The sequence below is a fragment of the Balaenoptera musculus genome, chromosome 12 (genome assembly GCF_009873245.2).
Source record: "Balaenoptera musculus isolate JJ_BM4_2016_0621 chromosome 12, mBalMus1.pri.v3, whole genome shotgun sequence".
Taxonomy (NCBI): Eukaryota; Metazoa; Chordata; class Mammalia; order Artiodactyla; family Balaenopteridae; genus Balaenoptera; species Balaenoptera musculus.
The window spans coordinates 73,207,599-73,235,547 of NC_045796.1; the positions used below are offsets into that span (position 1 = coordinate 73,207,599).

The following is a 27,949-nucleotide window of genomic DNA, read 5'->3' on the forward strand; positions in this document are numbered from 1 at the left end:
TCTCATCATATACAAGACCACTCACATACACGCAGGGTCACCTGTCTCATTTGAACACATAAAGATCCACACAGCTGTACTGTAATCCAGTCTACATTTCTCTCTCCTGTCCATTACATTGCCATAAGAGACTGCAAAATGCCATCCTGAAATCCAGGTAGATTGTTTACACAGATTTGCCTGATAGAACAATGTATTTGTGTTAAGGAAGGAAAAGGTGTCCCTAGGGATTTTGTGATATGTGTTTGATTTTTTTATCTTAATTGTATTTCTCTTCCATATTCAGAAGTTGTAAAGTTGATGTGGGATATCCCTAAATGGCTATGAACTTCATTCCAACCTAATAGTCCCTGCAGGTTTCAGAAGTAAGGCTATTTACTACTAAGGTAACTTGTGTTATAATCTCTCAAAGTTCCCCTAAGTCTGGTAATTTTTCTCAGGAGAACCATAAATATTTCAGGAAGTAGAAGTGACAGGTACTTATTGGGTTCATCAGATATTTCTTGATCACTAGATCTGAATAAAATAGCTTTCCAGTAAGTATTATAAGTAGACAGCTGATTTCTTTACAGTCATCAAGAAATAGTAGGAATTATTTTGGGAAGAATACAATGGAGGCCTTTTATAAAAAATAATTTTGTTGCTTTCACAATTGAGCTATTTCCATTGTTTATAAACATAGAACTCTTCCCATTTTATCTCAGGTAGCTTCTGTCTTCATACAAAAGACCCTCACCACTTCTAGTTCATCATTTCATTAACCTATTTAAAGTTGATTTCAAGTGACACAGAGTTCACTTGAAGCACAGAGTTCCAGACACCTTTAACTAACAGTTCAGTGTTCTAATCACTTACAAAATTCAACTTCTGGGGGCTTCCTTGGTGGCGCAGTGGTTGAGAATCTGCCTGCCAATGCAGGGGACACGGGTTCGGGCCCTGGTCTGGGAAGATCCCACATGCCACGGAGCAACTAGGCCCGTGAGCCACAACTACTGAGCCTGCACGTCTGGAGCCTGTGCTCCGCAACAAGAGAGGCCGTGACAGTGAGAGGCCCGTGCACTGCGATGAAGAGTGGCCCCCGCTCGCCGCAACTAGAGAAAGCCCTCGCACAGAAACGAAGACCCAACACAGCTAAAAATAAATAAATAAATAATTTAAAACTTTAAAAAAAAAAATTCAACTTCTGCCTCAGATGTTATTTTGTATTACAAAATGATTTTTCAATGGCTCATTTATAAGAAAGTTGTTTCACAGCCATGATCTTAAAATTTGGAATGAAAGTCCTAAAATGATTGCATGTAAAAAATTTCATCCTGTCCAATGTTAACCCTAGCAACAGGGCAAGCATAATAGAAATGAAAACCTTATGAAATTCTTAACATTTTCTCATTGCTGTGGGGATTTTCTTAGCTGAATGCATATACCTACTTAATTTTAAATTAGTGCTTTCCCTTAGCAAGTTCTCATATATTTTTCAGTGTCCCAGAGCTAGAATTGTTAGTTTAACTAACTCCTCACCATTCTGAAAAGAGAGTCTAATATAGATTTCTATTTTTAGGCTTATGTGGTTTTAGGGCAGATTTACCTTACTGGTCCTGACTTTTGGTAATCTCTCATTCCAGAGAACAAGAATGAAAAGAATGAACATTTTGTAATTAGGAAATTCAGTAAATACCCTCAATGAATGCTAGAAAGTATAAAATGAAAAAGCTACTACTAGTTTTGATTCCTTAAACGCAGTATTGTGGTTTGTTTTTTTTTTCAGTGATTTACTGGCAACACCAAGTGAGCAACTGTTTCCCATATGAAAGGCAACCTTTAACATGTCATCCAAAGTAACAGGTTCAAAACCTAATCTCTCTGCTTTAACTATCAAGTACTATTTTGTTTGTATGTTTTGTGTAGTATGTGGAATCCTAACCATTTTCCTTCAGAATCCAATCATAAAAATAAACAAGCAGCATATACGACTACCTCTGTAGTCACGTATACTTGAATTCAGTTTTGTAATGCATATTAAATGGGCAATTAACACCTTTGCATACTTAGCTAAAGAGCTAGTTTAATTGTGATGTTAATCATCTATCTTTTGTCCTAATCCATTTTATTTTAATGTAGGCATCAAGCAAAGAAATAAAATGAGAACCTGTAGTCAAAAAGATATCTGTGGATACTTAGAAAACATTAATGTCTTCATTTATATGTATTACAGGGTAAGGCGTGCAATGGAAAATGTTAAATTCCTATGTTGTGATGCGTCAGTTTTGCTCTGTGGGAATACAAATAACTGAATAAAGCAGATTTGTCCTTTGCTGTATGCTGACAGGATTACCACGTGCTCATACACCGTAATTAGTGACACTCCACACTCTCAGGAATCTTAAAGTGTGGAAAGCAAATGGAACAAGAGTATTATCTAATGCACCAACAATTCAAATGCACAGGTGATAAAATGGTCGCTTTTAGTACAGCATGCATGGAATGAGGTCTTCAGGATTTGTCAGTAGCAGGTGTTGGATATATAAATATACATCCAGAACTGTACGTTTGGCCTCTCTCTGTTTCCCCTTCTCTGTTACTTCTCTTTGTTAAGCCACTGACCTTCTGGCTTATGCGAGAATAACTTACCAGAAGTGACTGTCACGTTCCTCAGATTAGAATAACAAATGTGTATTATTTTTTTTTGCTACCATCTAATCCACTTAGAGTACCTCTTTTAAGATGGATGAATTCTGAAATAGATGGCTTTTTCAGCTATAAGAGTTCCATCTATTTGATTACGTTGAATATAGAATTCATTGCCTAGTATGCAATCTTCTAATTAAAAGCTCTATGGAAAAACCACATTGTGTGCCGTATACTTTTAACAAATTTACTTATTGACTCCTGAGGGTCATCATCTGCTCTTAAACGAGAGATTCTGCGAAGTTTGAGAAATGACATTTATTTAGTCAAATGTTCAGTCTTCTAGCTTCCAAGACCAACTTTAAGTCCCTGATATGGTGTTATATTTCAAGGCAACTGACCAGGCATTTAGGGGCAAGTTGTTACTCTTGGACTTCTTCAAATCTATAAGGGACATGATTCACCTTGCCTATAATTGACATATATTCTAGGTAGTGGCTTCCCTTTCTGATTGCAGACCTTAGCCAAATATGCAATCCAAAGGCTTACAAAGTACTTGCCCCATGGACATAGACTAGATAATCAAATAGACATTTCCACATTTGGTTCCTTTTGAAGAATTGGAACGTCGCTTTATAATCCGTCCTGCTATACTACATGCTTAGTGATTGATGAGACTCACTTCAAAGATGTAACGCTGCACAGAAACTTCTAAATAAATTTTGATTAACAAGCTCAAGCTAGGTTGCTGGTGCCACAGAGCAAGATCAGAACTACTTGCTTACTGCACATGCAACATCTAGGCTAGAGTCTGGCACATAGCAGGATGTCAGGAAAGGTATTTGGTTTGTCTACTAGGCGAAATTGATGGACTGGCCAGTTGTAGTTATGACTGAACCACTCAGCATTCCCATCATAAGAGGTTCTTCCAAGACTAATGAGAATCATCATTGGCCTAAAAAAGGCAAAATCCAAGGGTTCCACCTGAGATTCCACCTCAGATAGGAGAGAAACCATATGATTTGCTCATGCCTTTAACTGGATTCTGAATGGTCCAGTCTCCTACTAATGATATGGTAAGTCAGACCAGATTATAACAGAACCTCTGGTTCTAACAAAATTACTTGTCCTATATCGACCTGTACAAACATGGCTTATAACTAACCTCAGAAATTAAAAAGGTCTCCACAAGCTCAACAATAACACTATTTTCTGATCACCAAAATGATATTTTATAGAAAATAAATAGAAAAATACTTTTATAGAAAAATACTTTTTTTCATAGAAAAAATACTTTTTATAGAAAAATACTTTTATCTTTATAGAAGAATACTTTTATAGAAAAATACTTTTATTTCAACTCACAGGAAAATTAAGATATCATATGGTCACAGTCATTTTTTTTAATGATTAGAAAACTATATCAGAAGGAAAGACACCAAAATAACAAGTGATTATCTCTGGGTGGTAGGATTATTGGTGAGTATTTTCTAATTTCTTCTTTCCCATATCGTCCAAATTTTCTACAATAAACAGGTACTATATGTGTAATTCTAAAACTTTTATGTTTAAAATGGTACCAAATTGCTATTCATGTTTTACTTATTTCATTTCCAGATAACTGTTTAGTTCACCTCTGCAGCTTAATTAAGACCTGTATTTTCACAAATGGCTGGGATAAGAACATAATTTTATTTGAATGAATGTTTGTCGATGCTTTTCTGCAAACAGAAAGAAAAGCCTGAGCTAGAACTTGTCGTCACACACAAAAAAATGAATGCCACTTAGAAATGTCAACCTATTTGTTATTCCTTTTTAAAAGAAGGCGTATGGATATCTCATCTGTACTCTGTTTCCCCATGCTAACCTGAATTCATGGTGAACAGTAACTAAAACTTAGTGTGGTGTGCCTGGTGAAGAATCATAAGAATTGCTTTTATTATTATTTTTAGAAAAGGAATTTCCATTTGAGGTTGCTGAAAGTTTCAGTTCCTAGAGTTGAAAGTATCAGTTAACTTTGGTAAAAAATTCCCTTTGTTTTGGGAAATTCACCAGGAAGGAACTTCTAGTTCCACATAAAATTACCTCCCATTGTTCCTGGAGAGACTTGGGAAGTCACCATAAATCTGAATGTACTTTCTATGGAATAAATCCTTGTTCTGTCAGGTAAATGCAAATGGCTGCATTTTCATGCAGACTGTGTCTTTGCAGGTTAGTGAACTGTTTTCCCCAAATATGGATTTACACTGGATATTAGTGCCCTCCACATACCAAGACTGAACTACCCCAAACTTGGGAAATACATTTTCAACTAGTATTGTGATTGTACCGTCTGAGCCTTCACTGTCAGCTACGCACTGCTTCTTCTGCTAAAGGAATGGGAGTTTCCAATGTCGGTATAGCTGGGGCAAGAATGGGTGGGCCTGGGCCTTGGGGAAGGAGAGATACTCCTTGAGATATGGAGCTAAAGAAGTAGGGAGCCAGGGCTTCCCTGGTGGCACAGTGGTTAAGAATCTGCCTGCCAACGCAGGGGACACGGGTTCGAGCCCTGGGCCGGGAAGATGCCACATGCCGTGGAGCAACTAAGCCCATGCGCCACAGCTAATGAGCCTGCCCTCTAGAGCCTGCAAACCACAACCACTGAAGCCCGCGCACCTAGAGCCCGTGCTCCGCAACAAGAGGAGCCACCGCAATGAGAAGCCCGTGCACCACAACGAAGAGTAGCCCCCACTCGCCACAACTAGAGAAAGCTGCGCACAGCAACGAAGACCCAATGCAGCCAAAAATAAATAAATAAATAAATAAAGTAAGTTTATAAAACAAAAAAGGAGTAAGGAGCCTGAAGTGAAGGAACGTGGAGATTTCTACTTGGCTGGAGTAGTAGACTAGCTCCCAGACACACAAGAATCTGCAGGGGGCGGGGCTAGAACCCTGACACCTGGTTCAAACCTCCAGGTAAATCACTTCAGCACCAGAGAGTATTATTTCCCAAAGATTCAATAAAGCCTTACTGAACATCATTGCCCTGCACCTCAAAGGGATTTGGAAGGGTTCAGAGAAAGATGTATCTGCACTTAGAGCAAATCGATTTTGCATGCGCAGTGTCAAGTCTTACCAGAAATGGCCACAGGTGACTTGGAAAACTCTGGAGTTCCGAGTGGCCATCTGGGTGGGTTCGAGAGATGTGGAAGCATTCCGTAGTGATTCCCAGGACTACGTGAGGAGAGGAGTCCTAGGAAAGAGATTGCAGACTTCAACAGTCTGGGCAAGTAGGAAACACCAATCGTTATGGCTTGAATAGTCAAATAAACGTGACCCCAAGCTAGGGAAGAGAGGTGTGTTGCCTATGCACGTATAATCCAGTCTTTATAATATATCAGAACACAGGGTTTGAGACTTTTAGTCAATCAGATGACCCATTTTGAGTTCTCAGTTTCACCTGTTAAAATGTGTTTAGCAAATGCTTCACTTAAAAAAAAAAAAAAAAGAGGTTTTCCATATTGTTTTCAGTTCTACCTAATTCCTGATACTTTCCTCTCTGGCTTCACTAAGAGATTGTCATTCCATTCTTGTAAGTCTCTTATTGTTAGAAAGTTCTTTCTTATACCTTCCTCTCCCCCAAGCTAACATTCCCCTCCTATCTATATGGAGAGAATTGTGCCCTCTACTGCAAAGAACACATCAAATTGCTTCAGAAAATAAGATAGAATAAGTCAACCTTAGATTCCTGACGGGCTATCGGAGGAGTCCATAAATGATCCAAATCCTGTTAAAAGGCTCAGCACGCTTCCGAGGAAAGTGGCCTGCATCACTTCTCAGGATCCTGTATGAGCACTATGGCTCCTACTGCGTGGTTTTCATGAAAACAGTCTTGTTTACCACCTCCAGGAGAGTTCAGCCCTGACGTGGAGCCAAGGTAAACAGCGGCAAGTGACGGAGAACCACTGAGCCAGGGGAAGCTTCCGGACTCCTTGTTCATGTTGTTGACCAGACTGGCTTCTCGTACTTCTTGAAGAGCTGAGGCAGCCTCCTTCATTGTCTTCCACCAACACCTGGGAACCATTCCTCTGCATCACCTGTCAGGTGGGGACCGGAACAGTCTCCATTTCTCCACCGTATCCTCAAACTAGGTAGCCGGGAGAGTCCTACAAGCTGCTATTAGTTGGGGCTGGGAGGCATACAGGGAAGTTGCTTTCTCCTTCAGGGCTTTATGGATGAGACGGGGGCAGTCATGGGTCTGTAGGGACCCTCCGTTCTGCTCTTGCCTTCTTGTCTCAGGGACAATGGCTTCCCTCACAATGCCTACTCCATCCCCTTAAGGGCCTAAGGCTGGGATGCAAATAATCAGAGTGCAGTTCACCAATGGGAGTTCCGGAACGGGGCCAAGACACAGAGGTCAGTGACCTCTTAGCAGCTCAACATTAGGAGAAATTCAAGTCCAAGCTGAGGACCAAGGCAGGTGAACTAAGAACCAGGAGCCATGTTGCGCAGGATGGCTGACTGGATGGTGAGCAGGTGAGAGGGCAGAGGAGAACAGGGAGGGTGAGACTGATGGGCACAGAGCAGCTTGGCGGGAGGGAGTGCAGCTCCGAGCCCCCTTGGCTTGGACCATTGCACCCACAAGTCTTTAAAATGAATGATTGCACCTGACATTAATTATCCAATTGGAGGGGTAGTGACTGAATCTGTGAGCCTCTGAGGGCTTTCTAAGGCCCCTCAGGCACAGACTGCCAGAAGTTAGCCCTCCTCCCCAGAACACAAGGATGGCTGCCACAGGAACACATAACCCAAGGATGTGCCTCCTTCTAGGGGCTGGGACAAGCGTTGGTGCCTCCTAGTTAGGGACTGTCACTGCTTCCCGCTCTGTGAAGTCTGGAGCTCCACTTCTTCAGGTGTAAGGAGACTTCCTGCGTGGAAAGAGCCTGGTGTTTGTGTGTCACCCCAATAGTACGCTTTCTTTTCTCTTTCGAGACCCACTCATTCATCTCACACTCATTTTCCTTTCCCTCTGCCCCTCACCTCCACTTCCTGATAATTTTTTTCTCTATCTTTACGCTTTCCTTCTTGACTTGTTCCTTTCATCTTGTCGAGATGCATTTTATTCCTCCTAATGAATGGAAGGATACTAGTCTGAATTTAGAGTACAAATAACCCCAAGCCCAGACGCAGGCCAGCCCACGCTCAGGGGATGCCTGTACCCTCACCTCCACGGCCCCATGCTTCCTGAATCCCAGTCTCTGGGGATGGGATCGAGGCCTCTCCTTGGAAGCAAAACCAGCAGGTGAGTCTTGAGAAACCCTTGCATCAATGTCGCCTCCTTCTACGGCAGGGACTCTGTCCTTTTCATCTTTGCCACTCCGTCCCCAGAATAGTGTTTGATAGAAAGTAGGTGCTCAGTAACTTCTTGTTGAAAGAAGGACTAAACTAATGGCCAAATTGAATAATAAAGTATCAGCCCTGGGCGAAACATTAAAAATGTATTCAGTTTTTCAGCCTATCACGTTTATCAAATTTTGCCTAACGTCCCAAAGCACCAACACCTTCCATTATGCCCTTGACCTCAGTGATCCTAGTAAAAGGTTCCATTGAGTCCTTATCCCACAAACCAAACATGTTGATTCTGTAATTTGCTTTTCAAAAATTCTACTAAAACATAATTGCTCATTTTCTCTTCATCTAGGGTCTCTGTGCCTTTTATGATGACAGCTCCCTAATATGATAAATAAATATGTATATTTGGTAATTGTATAAGGGTAAAAGAGTTTCCTAAGAGCATTCTCCCTCTCCTTTTAGGTCTTGTGGATTCATTTGAATAGTGTTTTCAGAAAACATGGGTATCCAATGTCTTTGCCCTGATCCCCTGGTGAGACCCAGATAACAAAGGCTGCAGGCTTCCTGGGAGGAAACCTCAGCAAAAAAACAATGGGAAAATTTATTGGATAAAATAAAGTATTTTATTTGTAGCACCTGCTATAAATAAGAAAATGGCCTTTGCAACTTTTGTTGTTTTTTTTTAAAGAAGCTTACTACTATGGTTATTCTCAATATTCCTCATATATTTAAAACTAAGCATGCATTTCATGTTATGGTTTATAAAATAAATTTTAAGCCGGAAAGAAAAATCTTTTACTTTTGAAAAAAAAGACTATTAAAATCTTATTAATTACAAAGTGAATTTTTATCTTTTGTTTTAGCCATCAAAGAATTTTTAATGTGATTTATATTTTTTAAATTCTATGAATATATGATATTTTTATATAGGCCTGAATACTGCATCACTTTTTCCAACAGGGCAAAAAAAGTGTGTTTTTAAAAATATAAACCCATCTAAATAAATATGAACTAAAATTTATCCTTGACAAAGATGACTGTGAAATAAGAATAAGTGAACCAGGTTGCTAAAATTCAAAATTCAAAAGGTAGGCCAAAAAATAAGATAATAATGAAATTAGAAAGCTGCTAACATGTTGAGACAGAAGTTTGGGATCACCAATGGATCCCAGTGGAAAGAACAATCAAGAAAGCTTATGGTCATGAAAAGATGCTCAACACCATTAATCATCAGGGAAATGCAAATCAAAACCACAATGAGATATCACCCACACATGTCAGAATGGCTATCATCAAAAAGGACAAATGCTGGTGAGGAGGTGGAGAAAAGGAAATCCTCATACACTGTTGGTGGGAATGTAAACTCGTGCAGCCACTGTGGAAAACAGTATGGAGATTTCTCAAAAAACTAAAAATAGAACCACAATATGACCCAGCAATTCCATTCCTGGGTATATATCCAAAAAAAAAAAAAAAAAAAACCACCCAAGAACACTAATTTGAAAAGATACAAGTACCCCAATGTTCATAGCACCATTATTTACAATTGCCAAAATATGGAAGCAACCTAAATGTCTATCAACAGATGAGTGGATAAAGAAAATGTGGCATGCATATATATATATAAAGGAATACTACTCAGCCATAAAAAAGAATGAAATTTTTCTATTTGCAACAACATGGATGGACATGAAGGGTATTATGCTAAGTGAAATAAGTCAGACAGAAAGACAAATACTGTATGATATCATTTATATGTGGAATCTAAAAAAATACAACAAACTAGTGACTATAACAAAACAGAAACGGACTCACAGATATAGAGAGCAAACTAGTGGTTACCAGTGGGGAGAGGGAAGAGAGGAGGGGCAATATAGGGGTGGGGGATTAAGAAGTATAAAATACTATGTATAAAATAAATGAGCTACAAGGACATACTGTACAACATGAGGAATATAGCCAATATTTTGTACTAACTATAAATGGAGTATAACCTTTAAAAATTGTGGGGGACTTCCCTGGGGGTCCAGTGGGTCAAAGACTCCATGCTCCCAATGCAGTGGGCCTGGGTTCAATCCCTGGTTGGAGAACTAGATCCTGAATGCATGCCGCAACTAAGAAGTCCACGTGCTGCAACTAAAGATCCTTCATGCAACAATGAAGATCCCGCATGCCGCAACTAAGACCTGGCGCAGCCAAAATAAATAAATAAATAAATAAGTAAATAAGTAAATAAATATTTTCAAAAATAAAAAATAAATAAAAATTGTGAATCACTATGTTGTACACCTGAACCTTATATAATATTGTATAACAACTATATCTTAATAAATAAAAAGAGTTTATGGAATTCATTTCTCGAATCTTCATTAAAAAAAGAGATTTTCCCTAGGATGGAATGACTTACATGGATTGTTTTCAGAAGGCAAGAGGATGTACTAGATAAATATTCAACTATCTTTGGTCCAACAGGCCTTTCTTCCTATTCATGTGGTCCTGGTATTTCAAACTAGATCGTTAACTTATTTTTTTTCTGTAATATAAAGCACTGACATATATACACTACCAAATGTAAAATAGATAGCTAGTGGGAAGCACCTGCATAGCATAGGGAGATCAGCTCGGTGCTTTGTGACCATCTAGAGGGGTGGGATAGGGAGGGTGGGAGGGAGATGCAAGAGGGAGGGGATATGGGGATATACGTATATATATAGCTGATTCACTTTGTTGTACAGCAGAAACTAACACAACATTGTAAAGCAAATATACTGCAGTAAAGATGTTAAAAAAAAAAAACAACATACATTTTAAATTTAGTGTCCAAGCTTTGGTGATATTCAACTAAATTTAAATCAATAAATTATTTTACTTGCAGTAAGACCACATGAAGTTTGGTTCTTCTGAGCATGGTTTGAGGGGTTTGGTTTCTGACCCTGTGACAGTGTTGGTGGACACTGGTTCATTTTCTTCTTCTTTTTTAACCCAATAGGAATTAAATATAATGGAGCTACATTGAACAGAATAGTCTGTACTTATAGTTTTATTTTTTTTTCAGGCTCCCATAGAAATAACTCCTAAGAAGAAGGCAACATCCAATAATAAAAAGACTAGGAAAATGGACTCCTGGTTTACATATAGGAAACATACACATCATTCAAGACCAAATGTGTTCAATACACATAAGAAATATGTCTTTTATCTTATTAAGGAAAAAAGAAAATAACTTAGCAGAAATGTACACCTGACTGTTTCCATGACAAGTGTGGTGTATGGTCTCTTCTATTCACTAGCTCAGCTCTGAATAAGAAGGACTTGCAAGGGCTGAGGTGGGGCTGCCCTGGAGAGGCACTACAATCCTTGTCACACAATGTTCTGTTGCCACAGAGTCCACAAGTGGTTGCGGTGGAAGGCAACGCACTGTAAAATGCACTAATGCAGAAGTGTGTGTAGGGCATTATAGGAATGTGGGGGCTGAGTATGCAGCTCAGCTTGTGCAGGCACAGGGGCAGGGGCTGAGGCTCTCAGGTGTCCCGCTGTACACATCCTGCTGAGGATTTGGACTTAATCCTGAAGTTAATGAGACTTCTTTAGAGAGTTTGACATGGAACGGTCTGATCAGAGCGCTCTTCTAGAAAAATCACTTTGATAACCATGCAGAAGACAGATGCGAGAGCAGTGAGGGTGGAAACAGGGAGATGAGTTAAGAGGCTATCCAGGAGAGAAATGGCGATGACCTGAGATAAGACAGAGCCAGACAGGCAGGGAACGGTGGGAAGAAGGGAAAGTATTCAGGAAGCATTAGGAAACCGGTGGACGGCCTGTGGGGAACAAGGGAAAGGAAGGCATCCAAATGGAGTCAGCTGCTCTGCTTTGGACAGCTGGTTTCCTTTGGGTCAGTGGTCTTATAGAGATACCAGCTTGGGAGGAGAGATGGTGAGGTCAGTTTTCCATGTCACTACTGGTGCTTAAAAATTTCTTTGTACAACTGAGCCTCAAAACCTATTTCTGTGTCAGTCAGGATAAGTTAGATGATATTGCAAAAACAAATCACCCAAGGTTTTAGCGACGTAAATAGAGTAAAGGTGAATTACTTCTCTAGGCTATATATCCGACGTGGGTCAGCTGGGAGCGCCATGTTACCCCAGTACAGGGACCGCTCACAGACTAGCTGCCACCTGAAGCACTGCCTAGTGCTGTGGCAAACAGAAGGAAAAAGGTGGCCAAGTGTGCAGTGACTCTTACATTTCCTGCCAGAAGTGACATATCCTATAGCTACTCAGTTCACGAGCCAGAGAAGGTCCCATGGTCACACCCAACTTCAGAAGGGCAGGAAAGTGTATCCCTACCACATGCCTAGAACCCAGGGGCTGGGGGAGAGTGAAATGTTTGGAGAAGAGCACTAATGGTCTATAATCATTATCGAAGAAGACTCATTGCCAGTTATATGCGGATCCATGAGAAGAATAGACCCTAAAAGGGTTGCCTATAGACGTTAATGGTCTTTCAGTCTCGACCATTTGGCTTAATAGTATATTTAGTTCATTCAGGGAAAGAATACTTTTCATTATTATTTGTCCACTGTGTAATCTGGGAACACTCTTTCTCCCTAGCCCAACAACAGGAATCCCACCTCATTTCAAGCTTGCTTTGTTCACTCAACAAATATTGACCATCTACCACATGCCAGGCACTAGGGATATAGGAATGAACAAGGCAGACGTCAGACAACATCCCTATCATATGGCTTAAGGTCTATCTGGAAAAACAGAAATGAAACAAATAATTACACAAACAATTATTTACTTATTGTTGCAATAAGAACTGGGAAGGCAAATATAATGTGCAATGAAAATCTAAGAACGGGGGACAGTTCGGAGGGTGAGGGGCATCAGCTGGTTGGAAAGTGGGTCAGGTAAAAGTCCAGTCCAAGGAATGGTTACAGGCAGAGAGAAATGCTTGTAGGAAAGCCATTGGTATTCGAGAGGGAACTGAAATAAATCCAGCATGGCTGGGGCATAGTAAGCAATAGAAAGAGGCAGGGGGCTGGACTTGAGACAGGAATGAGATCACAGAGGTTGTCATAGAACAAATTAAGGAGATGGCACATTACACTAAAAGCAGTAGGAAATGATTGAAGTTTTAGGCAGGGGAATGACATCACCCACATACAGACATATGAGGGCTGCTCAAAAGGAAATTTACAAGAGGAATTAATGTGTTGGACACCATAGTGGCTCATTCATCTTCTTCAAGTCTTTTTTTTTTTTTTTTTTTGGCCACGCCACACTGGATCTTAGTTCCCCCACCAGGGGTCAAACCCACACCCCCTGTATTGGAAGCGCGGAGTCCTAACCACTGGACCGCCAGGGAAGTCCCATCTTCCTCAAGTCTTTACTTATATGTCCCTCCTCCATGAACCCGCCACCTTTAACCACCCTTCCTAAGATTACAGCACCATCTTCCCACATTAGCCTCCAGATACCACTTGCTCTTCTCTTTTTCCATTGCACTTGTCCCTTTCTAACATTTTGATAATTTACTTATTTATTAGTTTATTTTCTGTCTTCTCTTCTAGAATGTAAGCTCCACTGGGGCAAGGATTTTTTTTCCTAGAAAGTGCCTGCCACATGGATTCTCAACAGATATTTGTTGAGTTAATGGCATATCACATTATTATTTAGAGCTATATTGTAAGATGGCATATCTACCAGTGTTTATGCTTCAATATACTTTGTTTAAAATAACTGTTTCCTAGCTAAGCAAAGCATGGATGGTGATTTGATTCTTAAAAATGAAAATTGCTGCTGCAGCAGAAATGCATCATCTCCTTACTCAAGTGTATGGAAAAATGTTTTTAGTTGATCAAATATCAAAACACTGAGCAAATTTTAGGAACAAAAGATTATGAAACATGGTCAGGAATCATGAGTCACTGTGACAGCTTAGCTATTTTACAATGTTGCTACATATAACAATCAAAATATTCTGCTGTGCTGACTAAATTATAGTATTTTCACAACACAGGAGTGATTAACCCTTAAACCTACTTTTGAAACACGATTGTAGCCTTACTTGAAAGTGCTTTAAGGACTAATGTGCAGTTGGCAAATTATAGCTTGTGACAATGTCTAGAATTCCTTGGAGAAAAGCCAGTTGAGTTGCAAAAAGGGCTGGGAATTCTCCCTTTAATTTCCCTGTGTATCTGACCTCATATAATCAGAGGGATCTGAAGAGTTTCCAAGCTTATTTCACCAATAAAATTTTCCAGGAAAAATCATTTCCACTGTCAATGTCATTACTACCTATGATTTCCCATTCATTCATTTATTAAACTCATTTAATGAACATCTATTACATTTTTGGCACCATGGTAGATATTGGTCCATTCATTTATTAGCTCACTCATCAAATATTTATCTGTATTGAGGAAGGACACAGATTTTAAGAGGTAAAATGGGACAATTGTATAGTCAGGAAATTATTTGTAAAAAAAAAATGAGAAGGCTTAGGTAAATAGAGGAAGATATATTTAACTTTTATTTAAAAAAACACATTCAGTTAGCTCCAGTTTTAAAAGTTATTTTGGCCAAAAGCAAGACAATGAGATTATAATTGGAAATCTTCTTTGCATTAAACATATATAGATATGTTAAACCAAATATAAACACCAAAAATAATTACATTACTTCATTTATATGTCTAGCACTATAAAGAAATATGATTGCATATTATTGTCTACTTTCTAAACCACTTGAAGACAGCTTTCACATGAAACTATAGTGCAAGATAATAAGACTAAAACAAGGCAGAGTTCTCACTGAGCTTGGTTTCTTGCCTCTGCACCCATTTTTTTTTTTTTTTTTTTTTTTATTTATTTATTTATTTTTGGCTGTGTTGGGCCTTCGTTTCTGTGCAAGGGCTTTCTCTAGTTGTGGAGAGCGGGGGCCACTCTTCATCGCGGTGCGCGGGCCTCTCACTATTGCGGCCTCTCTTGTTGCGGAGCACAGGCTCCAGACGCGCAGGCTCAGTAATTGTGGCTCACGGGCCTAGTTGCTCTGCGGCACGTGGGATCTTCCCAGACCAGGGCTCGAACCCGTGTCCCCTGCATTGGCAGGCAGATTCTCAACCGCTGTGCCACCAGGGAAGCCCCTCTGCACCCATTTTTGGAAATGGGGTTCTTTTATTCATCCTTGCAGAATGAGTGTTATTCCAAGTCTGAACCAGTGGGTAGTATTAAAGAATGACTTTTAATCCCTGCTCTAGAATTTCTCTTTCCAGCACTCCTGCCCCTGCCCTTGACCTGCTAACTGGGTTCTGCTTCCTCATAACACACTTGCCTGGATAACTAGGTATTGCCTGCTTGGTCCCAGGCTCACCAAGGTTAATGAACACCGAGCATTTTCTGGCATGTTGAATGTTACCCTAATATGTGCAATTTGGTCATAGACACCTGCACCTCAAACACTAGAGATGAGCTGAGATTCATATCCTTTTTTTTTCATCCTTCTGTACCTAGATCAGCCTGAATAAAGCATCCAAATATATGTTTTCAACAACAATTAAAGCAATCTATTCTACATAAACTTGCTCATAGTTAACAAAAATGGACATAGCTTGTGCCAGAATATTCTTTCACACATGTAAGAAAATCATTCATTCCACTAGCCCAAGATATCCCTCAAGATTATGAAGGTGGGTTGTGTTATTTTATTTCTCAAATAATTCTGCTATTTGCTATTCTTGAAGTTTCCATGTAGGAAGGAATTTCCCGGCCATGGAATGAGCACATCTCTACTGACCTGATCTCAGCCAAGCCTCTGCGAGGTATCCCTACCACAATTAAGACCTTCCATCTACTCTGTGGAGTCAGAGGTCACAGGGCAGAGTTTGAAGACAGATACTTTGGTTTCCTGAATCAAGGAGGCCAAGATGAAGCTGGCAAAGTTTAGAATCAGTGAGTTATCAAGCTGCAGAGGTATGGGTCTAACTTTCCAGATGACAGTAACACTTAAACCTATCATAAATGTCATCCAGCCTTTGAGATGGTCACTAGGGAGAACAAAGGGGCAACAGAGACTCTGCAGCAATGAGTTCCTTGGACAGACCCCTGACATTAAATGATTCTGCTACACGCAGCTGTATGAAATGAAGCGGATGAGGATGAGGACTTGGAAATGCCTCCACCATTGCCAGCTGAAGCTCAGACAACTGCAACTAGAGAAAGCACCAGATGTGTTTTAAGGGCTTATTATGCCTAGTAAGTGGCAAGGCTGTGGGCTATGAGGGGATTATAGCCCGTGAAAGATGATGAACTTAAGTGAATATAATCACCATTAAGGGTTTATAAGCAAGAGACTGTGTATCTGAGGCAGGTCTCAAACAGAAGCAGCCACACAAACCATGACTATAGTTGGAAATTCATCAACAATATTTATATACATAGTTCAGAAAGGGCTATGGGTCCCTAATAAGGACTGATTGGTAATGACAATCAATAGTATCTCCGAATGCAAAGGACAGAAACAAGCAATAAACCACACAGCTGCCAAATAATGTCCCTCACTGGACAGCGCCAGGCTAAGGGCCAAAGCCCCCAACAAAACTTCAAAGACCAAACAATAGTATGTGTTACCTGAAAGAAATGTATATCTTCAAAATTTTGTTGCTGACTAATGAGAAATATTTTGATGTCCCTAGGAAACAAAGCTACATAACTACTAAGTTTATTGACTTATTTATTTGTTTCCTATTTTATTGCCTATGCCCATGAAATGGAAGCTTTAGGGTTTTCTTGTATGTCAATGTTCACTCTTTCTTATCAGCAACATCCTGAGTGAACTTGACAGGGGCTATAGAATAAAGTCAGTAACAATGGAAACAAATTGGCTGTCTCTCCACATCTAGTAGATATAAAAGATGCACCACTGACACTGATTCAGGTGTCATTAAATCAAATGCACATCTCTGGTGATACCCATCTAGAAGCATCTGAAACAGAGACATAGCAAGCCTCCAAGTCCACGAGTGATGAACGATGATGCCGGAGAATTTCAAGTTTTGTTCTTATGAATACATCTAAAATCATTCACAATAATAGAATTAATCCAGTTTTAAGTTGAATAAGACAAAAATTTAAGGTTAAGACATACACTGATCAAGTCAATAATGGCCATAAATTTGGGGAAGCACAACAATCAACTCATTCTTTTTTTTATTAATTTTTATTGGAGTACAGTTGATTTACAATGTTGTGTTAGTTTCAGGTATACAGAAAGTGAATCCATTATACATATACATATATCCAAAGAGCTGTCACTCTGACATTTTTTTTACCTGTCTTCCTCCTTAAAAGAGAAAATGTGATCCTCCATTGAGAAGTTGGTTCTCCAAACTAACATTTTTTTAAAAAGGAAATTATATATTTTGTTTCATTATACTTGTATTTGGAGTTTAATTTGGGAACTTTCTAACATGAGGCTAACATAAGTATTTGAATAAACTATAAATGTAGAGACTGTCGCATGACAGTCCTCTGTCCTATGTAATGACACCCACATGCCTGAAGCATAAGCCCCTGGACAAAGGAAAGCACCTGAGGCAAGTAGAAACAAAATTCAATATTGTTAAATGCATTATGCGCTAGAAAGAGTAAGGCCTTACTTGTTCCAGCCAAAATTAGTTTAAACAGTAACACAGCAGTCATTCTCATCTGCTTATACTGAACATCAAATAGCCTAAGCTTTCCATTTCTCTTTAATGTTCTCTTTACTGGAGAAACAGAAGTGGATGACTGATATAATTATAGTTGATAATTATATAATTATAATTATAGCTGATCTATGTAATTACTTTTGCATGAGAACTTTTGAAACTGACCGGCAATGTGTGCATGTTCCAGTTACACAATTTGAGGGAGGGTCAGAACCTTGGGTCTTTTCCTAGTGCACTGCTGTGTTCCTGCATCTGGACAAAGACAAATGCACAGCCTTCTATAATACCCAATATCAAAGACAGCCTGAGTCACTCACCCTAAGCAGCTCAGAATATAAACTGTAGACAAATACAGACAACAACTGAAAATACAGAAGGTAAAATAACGAGAAGAAAACTTAAAGAAATACACAGTGGGAGGTGAGGCCCACTGGCTCAGCCCTCACATGCTTTTAAGTTAGAAGTTTATTTAGGGAACTTCCATCTCCAGACAAACTTTTCTGCTTAATCCTCTCCTTTTTCAAAGAAAAACCTTCTCACCCCCAAGAATTCCCTTGAAATCATCTCTTTAGATTGGAAAAAAATAGAAAAAAATTGCTGTTCAGAACAGCATTACTGTACAATGACTGTATATGCAAGTGTTTTCTTCTCTAGTTTACTGAGAATAATAGAAGCTCAGTTCAACCTATGATGATATTTGAAATAATCTGGTTTCATGTCTCAGGAACTAGGTAAATTCTTATTTTCTCACTTTAGAAATGATACTAGTTGAATAATGTATTTATCAGAGAACTGTATAAATTTGAATTTTAGTTCCAAATTAATAAAATAAAATAATAAAAATATAATGTAACATGACCATATATTAATCCATGAACAATTCCATTAATCCATGAACAATTCTGAGTACTATTACTCAGAATCCATTACTCCATGAACTATTTTGAGTACTATTAATCACATTTATTGGGCTTTTAATGTGCGTCATACACTGTGCTATGGGCTTTATATGCCATTGCCTCATTTGGTGGTAATAACAATTTTTTGAGGTGGATGTTATGATCATACCCATTTAACAGATGAGGAAACTAAGCCTTAAAGACTACAGAATTTGCCCAGTCATACAGCGAATAAGGGCCAATGCAAGGAATTCAAACCAATACTATAACCTAGGATATTAGCTGCTACACTTCCCAGCCCATAAATTTCTAAAAAGAACTTTGCTGACTAAAAAGCTAATTAATATTATGACATGAGAGTCTATTGTAATACTATCCTATCTTTATCAGAAGCAATGAGTACAGTGGAAAGAACACTGGATTGGAAGTTGGACGTGTGGGGTTTAGGATTTGTTATGCCATTATCTCACTGTGTGATAGAGGGAAAGTCACTTAAACTCTCAAGTCTTAAATGTCCTTATTTGTAAAAATAAGAGACTAACAGAGGATTTGGGAAAGATTTGCCGATCATGTACAACTCGATCTGGGGTCTTGAAGGATGAGTAGGAGTTTACCTAGTATGTGAGAAAGACTATTCCAACAAGAGGAAATGGTGTACTGTGCTATTTTAATTTATGCTCAAGCAATTTTTTGCTAATTTTGGGGGTACTTCTCCATGAGACCTAAGTGAATCACTTAACCTCATACTTTGAAAGCATAGGTTTCTCTCTATAGGTTCTTCACAAGGGTTTACTTCTGTGTGTCGCTGTGGTAGTTGTTCCCCAAATGAACCTTCCAGTAACAGTCTCTTCCCCTTGAATCTGGGCTGTCTGTGTCGCTTGCTTTTGATCAATAGAATATAAGAGAACTGATGCTGCATGACCTTGGAGTCAGGTCACAAGAAAACTTATAGCTTCCACCTAAGTTTTTTGGAGCACTCACTTTGGGATGTTCCCTCTTGGAAGCCAGCCAGCATGTAAGAAATGTGACTACCCTGGACCACTTTCCCATGAGGAGCCCAAGCCACATAAAGATAACTTGTGTTGGTGCTCTGGTAGAAACCTCAGATGAGTTCTCAGTGAGCGGCCAGTGTCAAGTGCCAGGCATGAGAGTGAATAAGCCATCTTGGACAGCCCAGCGGGGACTTCCGATGACCACAGCCCTGGCTGTCATCTGATTGCAACCACATGAAAGACTTCAAAGGAGAACTACCCAGCAGAGCCCTGTTAATTTACAGAACTGTGAAAGAGAATAAGAAATTGCTTTTTTAAGCCAAAGATTGTTGTACACCAATCAGTAACCGGAACAGCCACATGAGATTTAAAACAGGGAAGCAAAATGAAAACACCATATTTAAATTTTTCTAATTGTTATCATGCATTAAAATGTACATGTTCCTTCAAATATGCTTATTGTCATGGAATTCATTCCTAGACTGATTATGAAGCAGAACCAACTTAATAAATATGTTTGTCCTGTCTTGGAATATACTGTCTCTTCATTTACTTCCATTCTTAAATAAGTTGAATGGTTTCATGGATGAAATGTTATATTTCCTGAGATGATCTAGTTGTTTGAATCTCAATCTTACTGATATTTCATGCAACCTACTGTTTTCTTGCTATGTTAGAATGCTCATCAGTTTCATGGTCTCTTTCATTTGCCATCTTATAAAAGAGAAGTGGGACTTCCCTGGCGGCAGAGTTGTTAAGAATCTGCCTGCCAATGCAGGGGACATGGGTTCGAGCCCTGGCCTGGGAAGGTCTCACATGCCGTGGAGCGACTAAGGCCATGCGCCACAACTACTGAGCCTGCGCTCTAGAGCCTGAGAGCCACAACTGAGCCTGAGTGCCACAACTACTGAAGCCCGCGCACCTAGAGCGCGTGCTCCGCAACAAGAGAAGCCACCTCAATGAGAAGCCCACGCACCACAATGAAGTCCCAATGCAGCCAAAGATTAATTAATTAATTTTAAAAATCATTTGAAAGAGAAGCAATCTTTTCATCTCTGTACAGTGCAAGTGCATTCAGGATATCAAAATTTGCTTTTTGTTGTCGGTTGCTTTTGAGTTTGGACAGACATGTCACATTTGTATGTGGAGGTGGATATATTCCAATATAGTTATATTTGCACCTCATGTGTTTTTTTCTGCTTTGTCAGAAAAGCATCGCTGGAATAAAATCACTCTACAGTTTTACCTGAAGAACGACATTAAGTTTTTAGAGAAAAATGCAAATTCCACTTATACCTCAGGTCGTTGCCTAAGGCAATCAGATTGTCCTTAGCTTTAGTTCTGTTTCTTGTACTCACTGTATCTTACTCTTGTGTCTTAAAGACATTTGCCCTCACATGTTGGTGTAAATTGTCGATCTACATGTAATTATTGTTGGTTTGTTTTTTCTTTATTAAATCTGATACTCAGAAGAAAATATGTTTTAAATCAGAGACACAGAAAAGAATGTATATGGTGACATATATGTAGATTGGCTCAGAAAAAAATAAGTGCAATGTATTTTTTAAAAACATGTTTTGGATATCTATGTATTTAACTTCTTTTCTGACCACTGAGAGAGATCAAAAAACCTTTCCATTTTTAAAAATATTGAATGTCAATACTTATTCTTGCTTCAGATTTGTTGAATATTATTTATTATGTCCTTGGGCTTTCAGAGGGAATATATTGACAAGGAATCCTTTCTCTTTCTCTCAATGTATTTCTTTTAGTCAATTTTCTTTCCTTCAACTTTCATGGTTGAAATTTCTAAGTTTTTCTGGAGATAAGAACATGGCATTTCTTAATCTTTGCCACTGGAAATATGCTACTATTTTCAAAGCTTAGGAAGATTTTCTTTCAAAACAACCAATTACATTTCAAAAGTTGGTTTTACCCTTGACATGATTCACTAAAGTTGGTTTTACCCTTGACATGATTCACTAATTTTTATATGATACTTCCATTGTAGGGAGATTTTCAAACGTTTTTCTGCTACCACCCATGACAGAAGGATGTTCATGTGTGGGATACTCTCCCATGTATAGTAACAGAGACACGATTAGCATACTGAAGACAGACTATGGCTTTCCATACTTCCCATGCCACGTGTACATAATTTACTGTATGTAATATCACACTATTATAGGATTACAATGAATCCACTCCAGTTTATTTTCGAAAAGTATATCACTCACAGATTGTATTATTTTAACCATTATTGGAATCATGTTACTTGCTCAAAATCTCTTAACTAATAGCAATGTATATGACCCAACATCACTTTTGGACTATGGGAGAACCAGTATTCTACACTATTTCCTTATTTCATGACAATTGTCTAATTTATTGGCATAATGTTCATAATAATCTCTTATCCTTTTAGCATCCATAAGACCTATCCTCTCTTTCATTACTATCATTGAAAATTTGTGTTATCCCTCTTTTTCCTTTCTGGCTAGGGAGCTTATCTGTTTTATTGATCATTTCAAATAAACAGTTTTTGGTTTCATTGAATTTCTCTATTATTTGTCTATTTTCACTTTCATTGATTTTTACTTTTATCTTTATTATTTCTTTCTTTCTGCTCATGTTGAGTTTCATTTCTTCTTTTTCTCATTTCTTAGTTGTTTTTCATTCTTTAAAGTATCTTAATGCTATAAATTTCCCTCTAATTTCTGTTTTACCTGCATCCCACAAGTTTTGATATGTAGCATTTTCATTATCATTTAATTCAAAGTAATTTCTAAATTTCTTATGGGAAAGTTAGACCCATGGGTTGTTTAGAATGTGTTGTTTAATTACCAAACATGTAGGGATTTCCAGATATCTATTTGTTATTAATTTTTAGTTAAATTCCACAGTAGTAAGAGAATGCAGTTTGTATAATAGTAATCCTTTTAAATTTATGAAACTAGCTTTATGGTCCAGAATGTGGTCTATCCTGATAACTATTCCATGTGCACTAGAAAAAAATGTATTCCACTGTCGTTGGGTGGAGTCCTTTATAATTGTCAATTAGGTCAAATTGATTGATATGGTTATGTCAAGTCATCTGTAATCTTTCTGTCCACCTGTGCTATCAATAGAAGAGTGTTGAAATCCTGAAGTATAATTGTGGATTTGCCTATTTCTCCTTTCAATGCTATTAGTTTCTGCTTCAGCCCATTTTGAAACTCTTCTCCTCAATATATATATAGGTAGGATTCTTACATATGCTTGAGGAGTTTTTATCTTTATGAAATGTGCCTCTTTAACACTCCTAATATTCCTTTTTGGGTAGTCTGTTCTGTCTGATAATATTGCCACTCCAGCTCTTTTTATCAGATTTATTGAGGTTTAATTTACATACAATAAATTCACCAATTTTAAGTGTACAATTTGATAAGTTTTGAGAAATATATGCAGTTGTGTAACTATCATCGCAATCATGATATCCAACTTTTCCATCACTCCAGAAAAGTTACCTTCTACCTCTTTGCAGTCAATCTCTTCCCCCATCCCTGGCAGCTGACATGCTTTGTTTCTATAGTTTTGCCTTTTTTAGAATGTTATATAAAGAGAATCACAGCTATAAGTAGCATTTGAGGTGGGGTTTCTTTGATGTAGCATAATACATTTGAGATTCATCTATGAAGTTAGTTCCGTCCTCGTTATTGCTTAGTAATATTCCATTTTGTTTATCCATTTACCGCTAGAATAACACTCTTCCAGTTCGGAGCCACTATATAAATCTATTACAAAATGGGAGGACAAGGTTTTGAATGGAAGTGTGTTTTTATATATTTCTTTTGTTTAAATATCTAGGTGTGGTATTGCTAGATATGGTAAGACTAGCATTTGAATCCTGACAAAGATAGTCTTGGGCTGCCTTTCTTTAGTTGTCAAGCTTCCGATTAATGCTAGAATCAGTCCCAACAGTTACAAAATCATGATTCGTACTCAACACTGTACCAGGTGAAAGAGAGTACACAATAAAACCTTGATATCTATAGGTAGACATTTTAAAGCCTCCAGGCCTAATAGAGGTCACCTGTAGCCAGGAAACATGGCAAGAAAATTCACAAATGAAGTTCTGATCTTGATTGTACCGTGAGAATTTAAAAGTTTTTTTAGGTTAAGGTAAATAACAGTCTTTGAAAATGTCAACACGTGAAACTTTTAGCATAGCCAAATCCCTGTTTAGAAATCCATGTATACAATTCAAATACACTTAAGACATTCAAACACTCTATTTAATTGGCAAAAATTACTTAGGGGTACAAAGAGTTTTCCTTGCACACCTAAATGATTACTGTGCGTATAATCTGGGACTCGATTGATGGTTTTGTCAATTACTCGTCCTTGTGGTAGACTTCAGTATGCGTTTCAGACCAAAGTGGCTAGAATTAACTGCCCACCCCAGATCCCAGCTAAAAGAGAGACAAGTAGAGGAGCTCCAAGGAGTTGAGGACCCACAGGTAAAGGGCGCGGTTGGCCAGCAGAATCTGACATTTTAAATCGCCCTGCCCATCAGGGCCTCTGCTGCCTTTGACGGGCGGGCGAGTCGGAAGTAGGGGAGAGCTGGGTGGGCTTTGCCAGGCAGCGCGGGACGACGCCCCAGCCGCGGCCTTCACGGCGCTGAACTCCAGGAGCCCACTTGCCCATCTGCGCCAACGCCCCCGGCGCCCCCGGCGCAGCCCGCAGTCGGCCGGCAGGTGTGCGTGGTGCGCGCGCACGCAGTGCGTGCTGGGTGCGGGTCCCGCGAGCCGAGAGGCAGCTGGGCGCCTGGCGGAGAGTGGCTGGCTGGGTGAGTGTCGCCCTCCTCGCCTCCCCGCCTCCTTCTCTCCTCGCGCCTGCCGGGGATGCTCGCGCGCGGCGCCCCCTTGCCTGTAGGCTCGCGGCCCCGGGGGGCGGCGTGTGTGAGTAGCTGGGAGGGGGCCGCGAGGCGCTGCGTGGAGAGCTCGCCCGGGTTTGTCCGCCGCCGTCACCTGACTCGTCGGAGCAGCCACAGCTGAGGTGGGGGCGGGGATGGGGACGCAGCGCGGAGGGCTGGAGAGGCACGGCGGCGGGCGGGTGCGGCTGGCTCCTGGGGCCACGGGCGGCGGGCGCAGGGACCGCGGAGCTGAGGGCGGGGGCCGGGCCAGGGCCGGAGGCGGCGCGCCGCGGACACCGGGTCCGCTCGCGGCCGCTCACACCCACCCGACGCGACTTCCCTCGGCGGCCCGGGCTCCGCTCATCCTGCGGCGGGCGGCGCCGCTCCCGGGGCGGGGTGAGTACCGTCGCCCAGGCTCGACCCCCTCCCCGTGCTTGGGCCGCGCGGGGATCCGGAGAGGATAATCCTAGGGCGCGGAGAAGGGCAGCGGCCGGGTGACAGCTCCGCGGCGCGCTCGAGGGCGGGCGGGGGGCTGGGCTGTCAGCCCGTCTCTGCTCCGCTGTCAGGAAGGGCGAGGCGCTGCGAGACGCCGGCGCCTCCGCGGAGCCCTGGGGCGGCCCCTGCGGCGGCGATTTGGGGGCGAAGGGAGGGGGTCCGGGCGGAGGGCCTCGGCGGGGCTTTGGAGACCGCGGTGAGGAAGGAAGGGGAGGCGGGCGCGTAATATGGCGCAACGCTAGGATAATCTCTGCCGTGACCGAGGGAGGACGAGCCAGTTGCTGCAGCAGCGCGAGGAGGAGGAGGGAGGCGGCCGGGGCTTGCGTATGCTATCCATTCTCCGAAGCCTGCGGGCTGCTAGGAGGAGACCCTGCGGCTGGGAGGCGAGAGGTGGGCACACGGCGGGCGCGGCGCCCAAGGCATAACCCCGACGCACGCGGGAGCTGGTCTGGCACCCGAGATAGCTTGCAGGGGAAGTGCTGATGGACGGTGGGGGGGGGGGCGCGGAAGGGTGAGGCGGGCAGCATCCGGGGGGAGGGGAGTGGGGGGGGGGGTCGGTCGGGGACATTGGCACGATGCTGGCACCGGACTCGCGCTAGTCTCGCTCAAGATCTCCTAGACCGCGTCGTTCGAGCGGGGCTTAGCGCGGTGCTGGCTCCGGGGAGGTGGTACCGGGGCGGGAAGGAGAAGAGAGCCGCCATGCGGCTGGAGGAGGCAAGGCCTGGGTGCTCAGAGGGTCGGGTCTGCGGCTTAAAGCAGGACCATCTCCCCCTTTTTCCCGCAGAAGAGGAGGCGGTAGACGCGGCCGGAGAAGATGTCGGGCCAGACGCTCACGGATCGGATCGCCGCCGCTCAGTACAGCGTGACAGGCTCCGCTGTAGCCAGAGCGGTGTGCAAAGCCACCACTCATGAAGTGATGGGCCCCAAGAAGAAGCACCTGGACTGTAAGCATCTCTTTATATAAGTGGGACATGCGCACGGCCGAGGCGCGGTGGGTACGGGCGGCGCGGCCTGCGCTCTCGGTCGATAATGCTGCAGCCTTCCGACCTACCAGCGGGGCTGCCCCTGGGCTCGAAATCTCCCACCGTGGAGGTGTCGCCTTGGGTCGGCCCTGAAACCTTGTCTTTGAGCCATTTTTTTCTCCTGTTGACCTCCAAGGTTTTGCTGGAGAAAAAAAAAAAATTATATATATATATAGATTAATAATTTGATACCGAGAAATTGTAAATTCAGGGTTAGGCGCTTTTCACCTCTTTTTTTTCCCCCCCTTTCTCCACCCCCCCCTTTTCCAGTCCACGTTAGAGGAAATCAGGGGTTACACAGTTGTAACAACAGTTAACCCCAAAAATGGATTCATGGAAGGTCAAATTTATCACCCTAGTTGTTTCCTAAATACATTTTGGGTAGTTTTAAAAGAGTGTCATCTTTTTCGGTGCTGCTGCTGAGATTTGGTGCTTGAGTGTGTGTTGTACGTCACCACACCAAACTGAAATAAATTCCAGCTCTTGAATGAGGAAATGGCACGTCATAGATAATGGAGATTTCATTTTACCCATCCTGGCACACTTCTTTGTCCCATTCTCAGGAGCTGCTGGGCAGAATGGCCATGCAGTGGACACAAAATGGATGTGCTTTCCCAGCCTTAGAGATGGTGCAATTTTAGATGAAAACATTCAACTTATAATTTTTTTTAAAGTATTGGTTTTTTGATGGGAAAAGGCTTTAATCTAGTTTGGAATCTATATATTTCTGAAGTAAATATTTCATTTGATTAACATAGTAAATGTTTAGTTATTGAAGGGCAAATGGGGACACTTAGAAAAAGGCTTTCACCTGCTTTGAGTAGTGAGGTTCCTTATAAGTAAGGCTACATCAGAATATATTCTGTAGTTGCTGTTCAGTCTTTTGGGACCTGTTTAGGATCTGTCCTGCTGTGGTGTTCGTTGGTAAAGGTCAGTGCTGGCATGAAAGACACAGGCAGGTCTAGCCATACCCATTTCCCATCTGGCTTCCTTTGCCCATTTTCTGGTTTTCTTATGCTTGAGGCCTTCCCCAGTGTCTGCCTTGTGCAGCTGAGAAAATGGCACCACTGTTAGAATTGACTCTGGTCCTGTTACCTGTTTAAGCAAAGCTTGATGAAGCTTACAGCTGGATATTATTGTAAGGGTTCTCCAGCCTTGCGAACCTGTTGTCTCATAAAATTGAATAATTTTGCTACTAGAAGCTTGCCTGAGGGGGAAACACCATTACTCTTTTCCTGAGGGAATTTTCAACAAAATGTGTTGATTATGGTATCGTGTGTTATACATGCAGTACAGGGTGAGAGAGGTGGCCACGGCCCCTAACAAAAGTGGAAATTATAAATTCATGACCAGCTCGTTTTGCTGCAGCGTGCTGAATCATTTAGCCATCTTTGATCAGTTTCCCCAACTCTGGAAGGATGATTCATGTTTTAAAGGTAGGTGTAGGTGTAGCAAATCCTCATAATAAAAAAGCTATAGGTTATGGATTTGCTCAGTGGTTTGAAAATGATAGATCGATATATTGATACATTTCAGAGAACACTTACAGGTTTGAGCATTTCATTAAACATGATTCAGATAAAGACTGACTTTTCCATATCTAGATAGTCACCTTAATCTTTAGATCTTGAAAAGTCTTTTATAAACTTTCCAGGTGGGAGGTTTTTCAGTATCTCCAGCATATGTTAGTGAGTGAAGTGATTCTGAAGATGTGGAACATAGGGGGAAGATTCCTTATTTAAGGAAAGCAGCGGAAGTAGGAACTGGTATTGAGATAAGAACACGGATAATCATAAGAGCTAAACATTTATTGAGCAGTTACTATATGCTGGGCACTGAGCTTTACATTATTAATTTATCATCACTTAAAAGGTTCGGGGAAGGTAATTAACTTTCATACCTTTTAACCCCTGCACTTAACTGCCATCTGTGGTTTATTTAGTAATATTCTCTAATAGAGAGGGGGGAAAAAGGGAACCA

General features: G+C 40.9%; 1 protein-coding gene across 9 annotated transcripts in view; it reads left to right on the forward strand.

Annotated features, from left to right (window-relative positions):
* The first annotated feature begins 24,296 nt into the window (after positions 1-24,296).
* SNAP91 (synaptosome associated protein 91) overlaps positions 24,297-27,949 on the forward strand; it is a 156,987-nt gene continuing 153,334 nt past the window's right edge. For 5 of the 9 annotated variants that reach the window (XM_036871849.1, XM_036871850.1, XM_036871851.1 and 2 more), the window contains exons 1-2: positions 24,696-24,848; positions 25,732-25,891. In XM_036871849.1, coding sequence (XP_036727744.1) covers positions 25,762-25,891 — 130 coding nt within the window. In that variant the 5' untranslated portion in view covers positions 24,696-24,848; positions 25,732-25,761. Of the gene's footprint in view, positions 24,387-24,413; positions 24,596-24,695; positions 24,849-25,158; positions 25,338-25,731; positions 25,892-27,949 lie in introns of those variants that run through there. The other 4 variants (XM_036871845.1, XM_036871848.1, XM_036871844.1 and 1 more) reach the window with 4 other exon arrangements.